The sequence below is a fragment of the Saccostrea cucullata genome, unplaced genomic scaffold (assembly GCF_032062105.1).
Source record: "Saccostrea cucullata isolate Sc308-1 unplaced genomic scaffold, CSIRO_AGI_Scuc_v1 ctg3394, whole genome shotgun sequence".
Taxonomy (NCBI): domain Eukaryota; kingdom Metazoa; phylum Mollusca; class Bivalvia; order Ostreida; family Ostreidae; genus Saccostrea; species Saccostrea cuccullata.
In genome coordinates, this window is record NW_026918302.1 from 60,201 (window position 1) to 70,049 (window position 9,849).

The following is a 9,849-nucleotide window of genomic DNA, read 5'->3' on the forward strand; positions in this document are numbered from 1 at the left end:
GAAATCCACTAAAATTTCTTTGTCCTTCGTAATTTTTGTGAAAATCTGATATATTTTTTATGCTCAAGAAATGACCATAGATAGTCTGAAGTACACAAGAATAAAAACTTTTTTACTTACTTAATTGTGCATTAGCTGAAATTCCAAAAATACAAAATAAAGTTGTACACATGACTAGACATTTTAAAAGCTCCATTCTCTTTCAAAAAAAACTAAAAATCTCACCTTCTGTCGAACTGATGTTTGTTCGATCATGACGTCATTTTCTGTTTGGACACAGAGATTTATATGTGACCAGCACGTGTTTCAGACAACAGGAACGGTGATGATTTCTGTTAAAGAGGGGGATCTGTCGATATTTACACTTTTATCTTGTAGAAAAGAATATTACCATAAACAATCACGCATCACGTGTGGTCGATAACTAATTGATTTTTACTGATTTGATCAACGTGTACGAAGTTGTAAAAAAAAAATGAGAAAGTAGATTAACTAAAAAAAGGTGTATTCTTCGTCTTTTATTAATTTCTCATACATCATTAACATCTATGTCAAATGCTTACAAAGATATAAATACATTGGATAATTTCTTTCACATCGAATAAATCAAATTTGGTAAATTATCTTTGTCAATTTTTAATTCAATTTAGTTTCCACCCGGAGAAAGATGTACGTCCACCAGGCCCGCTTTCTATGTTCCCAGAATTGGCCCCGGATTGTGTTCTGATGAAAACGTCATCCCCTTGGTTAACGTGAATGACTACCGTACCGCTGACCGTGTGGTCTCCGGTGGGGGCGTAGAGATAGGCCACGCCCATAACGTTGTGGTTGTGCACCAGTTCAGCTTGGTGATAAGCGCTGTTAACTAAACGCATAGACCATGAAAAAACATAAAAGCCAGTTCGGGGCGCGATGAAAGCTCCGGTGGCATTGTGATACCCGTTTCCAGCATTGGTAATTATTTTATCAAAGATCAGAGAACGCGAGGCACCAGGCTCAATGCTGTCACCCGTCATATACGCATAAAAAGCTATGACGTCTTTATATATACTTGTAGGAGGTGCATGGGTTGTAGGAAGTGGTAGCAATAGCCTTTCCGTGGAGACAAAAAATAATGTAACATATCAATAGGGAAGGAGGAGAAGGAGCAGTTGCAATTATTTTCAGTGCCTTAATTATGTCTTTCTTTGAAAAAAAGCGTTTGTGTGGTGGGGGCCCTCAGTTCCGACCCCTATGTTTGAGTAATATGTCAATACTAACAATACCTTTTCTGATTTTGGAGATACCCTTCCTTTCTGTAGCTTTTGTCGACTCTCTGTCTTCTTCCACTAATTGTTGCAATGAAGTCTTCTTAAATCCGTTTTCATATTTTAACTTTGAATGGCCGTCCTTGCGTCGACTAATTTGAAATATTTTCTCAATTTCCGACAAAGCGCCAATCAGATTTTTATTTTCGTTTTTCAGTTGAATTATTTCCGTCTCCTGTCGTTGAAAATTAGCTGAAAGTTCGGAAACTTTTCTCATGAGAAAGTCAATTTGTTCTTGCTGAATGTGTAAAATTTTCTCATCGGAACACAACTTTTTCCCTTCAGCATCTGCCGAGTGAACTTGGTGTCCCAAAACACAGACTGCGTTAAGGAAACCAAAAAGAACACAAAACATGTTACTTGTTTCCATATTAAGACACCGACCGATTGACAATATATTCTGATGATCTATTTTCTTATCAGTTTGATTTCACTAGTCCGTCAGATTAAAATACAAAGGTCTTCCTTGAGAAACAAAATAATGTCGAAACCAGGGGGCTAGGAAGGGGGGGCTTATCCCCCCCTTTTTTGCAAACAAATACATAGTATAGGCATTGAAAATTGGGGTTTACCTTTTTTTGTTGGTTTAGCCCCGCCAACCCCCCCCCCTTTTCAATTTGCTTCCGAAGCCTATGAATAATATAAATGCATCTTTTTTCCACAAAAAAGTGGCTAATAAATTTAGATTCTATACATTTAGTGCATTTGCAAATGCTTCAAAATTATTGACGCAACTAAAGACACTGTGAGCACAGAGTTCGAAAAACGATACTCCTGGCTCCCATTTGATTATAATGGCAATGTACTTTTTTCTCTAGGAGACTTAGTTTAAGTATCAGATCAAAAAGTATAGAAAGAATTTGTGAAAGTTACATTAAATTTTAATCAGTGGTGCATGTATAGGAGAGGTTGCGGAAAAGAGATGGGTATCCTTCAATATTATACTAGATAGGATGGTTGTTTCCATGTTTTATAAACAAGGCCGGGTCACATTCTGAGTGGTTTCAAAGCCTTTTAATCTAAATGGAAAGAAAATATAATTTTAATATATTTTTGGGAAATAACATGTAGATGAAGATTCTGAAGTATATTTAAACATTCTTTTTATTATTCTCGTATTGATGAAAACTTTGCAGAAGAAGTCATTGTGGTCAATAAAGTCTAATTTAGTCTCCATCCAGAGAAAGACGTACGTCCACCAGGCCCACTTTCTATGTTCCCAGAATTGGCCCCGGATTGTGTTCTGATGAAAACCTCATCCCCTTGGTTAACGTGAATGACTACCGTACGACTGACCGTGTGGTCTCCGGTGGGGGCGTAGAGATAGACCACGCCCATAACGTTGTGGTTGTGCACCAGTTCCGCTCGGTGGTAAGAACCGTTGAATAAACGCATGGACCATGAAAAAACATAAAAGCCAGTTCGGGGAGCGATGAAAACTCCAGTGGTATTGCGATATCCGTTTCCAGCATTGGTGATTATTTTATCAAAGATGAGAGTGCGCGAGGCACCAGGGTCAATGCTGTCACCCGTCATATACGCATAAAAAGCTATGACGTCTTTATATATACTTGTAGGAGGTGCATGGGTTGTAGGAAGTGGTAGCAATAGCCTTTCTGTGGAGAAAAAGTTTCTTTTAAAAGTGATTGCAGCAAACCATTTAATGAAGACCATCAACAACTTTGAATTCAGTGAAATTTGATTTTATAAATACAGAAAAGTATTATGAAAAAGAGGAGGGGACCCAAATTGCAATTTTCAATGCCTTTATTATTTTGTCTATCTTTTCAAAAAAGCGGGGGGAGGAGGGGGGGGGGGGCTAAGACCCCCTCGGTTTTGACGCTTATTTTTGAGTAATATGTCAATATTAACTATACCTTTTCTGATTTTTGAGATACCCTTCCTTTCTGTAGCTTTTGTCGACTCTCTATCTTCTTCCACTTGTTGTAATGAACTCTTCTTAATTTATCCGTTTTCATATTTTAACTTCGAATGGTCATCTTTGCGTTGACTACTTTGAAACATTTTCTCAATGTCCGACAAAGCACCAATCAGATATTTATTTTCGTTTTTCAGTTTGATTATTTCCGTCTTCTGTTGTTGAAAACCAGCTGAGAGTTCAGAAACTTTTCTCATAAGAAAGTCAATTTTTTCTTGCTGAATGTGAAAAAATTTCTCATCGGAACATAACTTTTTCCCTTCGACATCTGCCGAGTGGATTTCCAATCCCGGGTGACCCAAAACACAGATTACATTAAGGAAACCAAAAAGAATACATAACATGTTACTTGTTTCCATATTAAGACACCGACCGATTAACAATATATTCTGATGATCTATATTCTTATCAGTTTGATTGCACAGGCTCTTGACGTTTTTAACCTTTCTTTTCGTAAATAAAAATATCTCCTGTACTATATTATTATAGTACAGGGGATATTTTTATTTATGAAGAGAAAGGTTAAAAACGTCAAGCACCTGTGTTTAATTGCTCTAGTCCTAAGATTAAAATACATACATTAGGTATTCCTCAAGAAACAAAATCACATAGATACTTTTTTTCGCAAAAAAGTGGCAAATAGTTTTTACATGATATACACTTCGTGCAGTTGCGAATGTTTCAAAATTATTGACGAGACTAGAGACAATGTGAGCATTGAGCTCACAAAACGATACCACATCCCATATGATTACAATGGCAAATACTTTTTTTCCTCTGGGAGACTCGAAATAAGTGTCAGATCAGAAAGTAAATAAAACAGGACGTCACAATGGCACTATGTAAGAAAGAATTTGTGAATGTCATAAAAAATTTTATTCAGTGGTACAGGAGGAGTTGCGGATAAGAGATGGGTACCCTTCAATATTATAAATAGAATGGTTGTATCCCTGTTTTGCTATGAAAAACCAAAAAAGAAATATGTGTCAATCTAATAGTAATATATAGGAGGTGCACAATGACACTACAAGTGATTATGGTAGATATGAAATCAGTGTTTCCAGTATTAATGTCTGATTGACAAAATTTAATATAAACTATAACACAGATCTAACAACTTTGACACATGATGCATATTCTTTACACAGCCCCATTTTATGTATTTCACTGACCCTGAATGGATAATTTTGGTTCCAAGGTCATTTATACATAAATGTATGTGTTGCAACAAATCTTACAATTAATTTATGTTTTGTCATTATTTTTGAGTATCACTTAATGTATTGATTTTTAGAAGTAAGATCACTTCAAACTGGTACTCATATCCTGGTACTGTTTTCTCTAATTAACCTCAGACTACGACGCAAAGGTTTAAGAGACACATACACATGTTTATTTAATTTTTTAAAGTTTTTTTTCATAACAATGACTTTCAAAATGCCATAAATAATGTAAATTTTATTAGTTTAAAAAGTGCAGTCATTTTGAAGGTTTCCTCATGTTATGCCACCATTTAATTACAGCTTCCCTCTTTTTCCAGATAAGATCCTGTCCATATTTCATATACCATCTGAAAAACAAAAGTCGTGAAGTGTCAGTTTTTGTATTTCCTTTTCAGGATTCATGTAAAATCACAAAAAAAAATTATTTAAAATACTGAAATTTTATATAGTTCCAAGAAAAATACCTACATGCCAAATAAGGTTCCACCTAAATGTGCAGCATGATCAAAAAATCCCCATCTAAATATAACTCCCAAGGTATCAAAGGTCACCAATGCTAGTAGACCCTAGGGATGGAAAATACATTTGCAATAATACTGTATTATATTATTCTGATATTCATGGGAAATCAGAATAGAGAGGCATTTGAATATTTTCTAGTACCGGGTATATAGATCTTTATTTGAAGGATGAATTTAAATGACTCTGTGAATGAGATGCGTTCAACTGAGAGCAAAGAATGTGCAACACAAGTATACAATAACTATTATTGTTGGTCAGTGTTTCATGTGTAATACTATTACTGGGAAGAAATACTTAATCAGCTGATATTATTTTATGTACAACAATGATACAGCTAGAAATGATTCACCTCTAAATCAATCAAGCTAAATTTATCATGTACAAGCAAGAATTTAAAGGAATGAAGTGTTTGATAAAAAAATACAACTGAATTAATGTCTATATATGTACTCATTGACTGAGCCTTAAATGAGTGTGGGATAATCTGTTCTATAAACGCTATACTGAGTTGACTATCTGGGTAGATGTAATGTTTATGCTCACTGACTGAGCTGAAAATGAGTGTGGGATAATCTGGTCTATAAACGCTATACTGAGTTGACTATCTGGGGAGATTTAATGTCTATACTCACTGACTGAGCTGAAAATGAGTGTGGGATAATCTGGTCTATAAACGCTATACTGAGTTGACTATCTGGGTAGATTTAATGTCTATACTCACTGACTGAGCTGAAAATGAGTGTGGGATAATCTGGTCTATAAACGCTATACTGAGTTGGCTATCTGGGTAGGTAAGACAGGTGGCTCCAATCAAGGCACATATAGCACCTGACTAAACGACAGAAAAAATACCATTCAACAACACAATAAAAGAATGCAGACAATCTGTACTGACCTTAACTGATAATGCATTCTGGAACTTGAATATTTCAAATTATGATTGTAAGAACTTATTTATAGCAAATTTAATAACTAAAAAATCTGATAGAATCTACAAGACAAAGTATGCTTTTCTAAAAACGAAAATATGATATGCTAGTAAAGTTTTAGTATCAGCTCACCGCTCCTACAGAAGGGGTTGGAATCTTCCAGGCAACCTTGTTACACATGCTCACAAAAGATGAAACAGCAGCTACAAGAAGAACAAAGAAAACAAATTAGATTAGTAAATTAAATAGAAAAAATCTCCTCTAAAAAAAAACTCACTGGCAAATAAGAGGCACTCATAAACCCTTAAAGCCACAAAGAAGAGGCATTATAATTATTACAGATCTGCCCTTTAAGAATTATACACATAAACATGATAAAGTATAGTATTTAAAGGACATTATCCTTATTAAGAGTCTTTTTAACAGACTTATGCCCCTATAATGTCATAAAGGTTTATGGTCATTATTTAGCTTCAAATATTTCCCACATTAATATTTCTTTTTTTTTCATTTGAAAGTGATTGTCATTACGTTCTACAGAGAGAGATAAAATTGATATTTTTATGCTTTAAAAGGAAACAATATTGATTACTAGTAATCAAAGAATGGGCTCCTCTCGTTTAACAAACTGCAGTATATATATATATATATAAATAGACCACTAACCACCACTCAGATAAACTCCTAGAAACTGTTCCTTTCCAAACATGCTAAGAGTAACAGTAGAAAAACTCAACAGGACATACATATTACAGAACAGGTGGAGGAAGTTCTCATGGCTGAAGGCCGCAAAAAAGCTCCCCAGGACGGACTGTTCTGAAAAAGAACAAACAATTAATATTCTTTGACAACAGTGAGAAAATAGCAAGTCTGATTTGAATTATAAAAGTTGTAACTTTTGACATCATACAATAGTTAAAATGTAATTTGTTATACTAAAGTACAAGCATTTAATATTTATTGACAATGGTGAGAAAATACAGTAAGCATCAATGTTTTACTTTCTATATACCTTTACAAGGAGAGCATAAAAAATATCTCTGCATAAAGGGATAAATCCTGGGAATCTTCCATAAAACGTAAACAAAAGCATTGATCACAACAATGCCACTCACTAGGTTTGTCTGCAAGTAAAATTTAAAAAATAAATCTTGTCGTGGAAGAAAATATAAATTGCTTTATTCATTTACATATGATTCAATGTATTTCCTCAAATAAAAATTATTTTAAACAAGAGATGTTTGTAAAACACTTATGCCCCTGTCACCCAAATAATTAGAATTTTCTTAGTTGAAGGGGCATAACTCTGTCCAAAATGGTCCAATCTTACCCAAAACAAAACTTGATCTTGATATTCTAACGATAAATCTGTATACGAAATTTCATTTCAATATGTGCAACCTCTGTAAAGAAAATGAACGGAAACTGGTGGTGGACCCACAGACAAACTGACAGATCGACCAACTGACAGACAGCAGCAAAGCATTTGCCCTCCCTTCTTCTAAGGGGGCATGAAAAATATTCCATTATACTTCTATTCAAAAAGTTACCAGTGTATTTTTTTCTAACTTGTATAAGTAAAGCATACCGGTATTACATCACATAACACATACCCTCAGCTGGTATATTGATTTATTACTGCTACTTACAACTTCTATGAAGTGATTTTTGAATGCTCCATGGTTGAAGTACAATTGTTGCTTCATTGCTTGAATTTTTTTCTTTATGTTTTCATACTCCCAAATCATGGCACCTGTGAAACTGCACCCACATACCTACATTAAATGTACGAAAAAATTATTTGAAGATATGAAAAATTTAGAAAATGAAATGAAACAAAGACAATTTTCACAGAAGAGGAGAAAGAGGAGAAAATGTAATTGAACTAATGATATCCTATTGTCAATATGTATAGCACCAGCAACTAGCAAGTCTTATATAATAAATTTAATTTGATAATTCAACTGATTCAGGAATTGAAAAATATTAAATAAGACCGCGGAACATTAACTGGCAAAATTGGAAATATACAGCTTACGTCATTTCTATCTGTTACAATCAAAACATTCAGTGATAGATAACGAAATGGGCGGGTACAATTCGACGCGGACGTTTGGAAAACATCGGATTGAAATTGCAGATCGAAATTCATTTTCAATCCACCTGAGATGTTTTGAAAGCAAAGAGTGAATGTATGATCCAAAAATCAACTATATCTCAACTCCCAAATACATATTGTTGTTATAATTTTAAGAACGAGAAAGGTCATACAAGACAAAGATTGTTTTTCAGGAGATATTTGATTCTAGAAGGGGGGGGGGGGGGGGGGGGGTAAAAATTGTCGAGTCAGGTCATGGCTTAATTAACATGACAATATATTTTATTTCTAGGATTATAAGAGTGCATGAGTTTTATACTTATTTTCGCTGAAAACTGTTGGACAACTTTATTAAAAAATCGTTCACCCCCCCCCCCCCCACCACCACCACCATCACCAACACTAAGATATACATGTATATACCGAACAGAAATGAAATATTTGTCCCTTAAATAGTTATTCATTTAAAACACTAGACAAAAAAATTCAAACTGTACCAAAATTGAAATTATTTGTCTTCTGGGTCAATCAGTAATAATGTGCCTTCTAGCGTAGCTGAGGTGGATTGAAAATGAATCCGATGTTTTCCAAACGTCCGCGTCGAATTGTACCTGCCCATTACATTGTCTATCACTGAATGTTTTGATTGTAACAGATAGAAATGACGTAAGCTGTATATTTCCAATTTTGCCAGTTAATGTTCCGCGGTCTTAACATTAGATTAAATAGAAACAAAAAGGAAAGAATGAACATTGCTTATCATGCTTATGATATGAACACTGAAGAAAGATCATAAATTATCTGTTCCTTTCTTCTTTAATTGTCTGTCTGTAGAATATGCCATTAAATCTACAATTTTAATTAAGCCTTACTGTGACAGTTAATAGGAAATGCTTCATGAGAAGAGAACTGTCACTCTCAAAAGGTTGATGTGGACCAAGTTTTGTGCCCCGAGCCCCTCTGATAAACTGTTTGTGCGTAAAAGAACAGTTGTTTCCCTTTGGCAGGAGAAGTCTTCCTTGACAAGCTTCATTGAAAACATGACTGTGTTTGCATAAAGATGTTAAACTGAAACATAAAATATAGCATGAATTTACCATGTTTACAATAATGCTGCAACCAAATAACTTGAATTACTTCAGAGACAAAAATAGCAATAATTTATTGAAAAATTCTTTTTAGAGTTCATAAGTGCATGCACTGTGCACAACATTCAATTACACACATTACATAAATGTATAATGACAGAATGGATTAATTGGAATATTTTATGAGTGAAGTTGACGCCAATTATTTTTTTAAAAATTTGATTCAATGTCCAAGGTCGAATAATTTCTTGTAAAGTTTTTTTTCCATTTCTCAGCAGATTGACTAAAAATGGCCCAACTCAAAAAGTTTCGTCTAAACTTATCAAAAGAAATCATTCTGGAATTTTCTCATGCCAGTAGCAACTGTTTTAATTTTATATTCACATGATCGTTCGCCGATTTTGGTGGTAATTTAATATTTCTTGTTTTTAATGGCATGAAGAGATTGGTCCACAAATTCATTCCCATTACAAGTGTAAAAAAGCATACCACAACATTGCATAAGGGGTTACAGAAACTGAGGAAATTCGAACTGCAAGAGACAGTGTGACCAAATTAAAAAGAGGATATACATGTCCTCCGTAAAAACTCTCACCTTTCCAGTGATCGCTTTGCTGGAAATCTGCATAAAAGTATCAAAGATCCTGGCATTTTGAAGGTTTCATAAGACTACATTCCTGTTTTTCTTTTGAGAGGTTAATGTTTACGAAGGTTAACTCTCGAAGACACCCGAAAGACACGTG

At 34.4% G+C, this 9,849-nt stretch overlaps 2 protein-coding genes across 2 annotated transcripts; both read right to left on the bottom strand.

Annotated features, from left to right (window-relative positions):
- Positions 1–641: 641 nt before the first annotated feature.
- Positions 642–1,677, bottom strand: LOC134262711 (uncharacterized). The gene is made up of 2 exons (XM_062745081.1): positions 1,308–1,677; positions 642–1,108 (listed from the first exon to the last, which is right to left on the bottom strand). The coding sequence occupies exons 1-2, from the start codon at positions 1,675–1,677 to the stop codon at positions 642–644; spliced, it is 837 nt and encodes a 278-aa protein (XP_062601065.1).
- Positions 1,678–4,623: 2,946 nt separating this feature from the next.
- LOC134262688 (presenilin-associated rhomboid-like protein, mitochondrial) lies at positions 4,624–9,840 on the bottom strand. The gene is made up of 9 exons (XM_062745061.1): positions 9,702–9,840; positions 8,891–9,086; positions 7,570–7,695; positions 6,933–7,044; positions 6,587–6,736; positions 6,053–6,123; positions 5,713–5,823; positions 4,938–5,035; positions 4,624–4,816 (listed from the first exon to the last, which is right to left on the bottom strand). The coding sequence occupies exons 1-9, from the start codon at positions 9,755–9,757 to the stop codon at positions 4,726–4,728; spliced, it is 1,011 nt and encodes a 336-aa protein (XP_062601045.1). The 5' UTR covers positions 9,758–9,840; the 3' UTR covers positions 4,624–4,725.
- Positions 9,841–9,849: the final 9 nt, after the last annotated feature.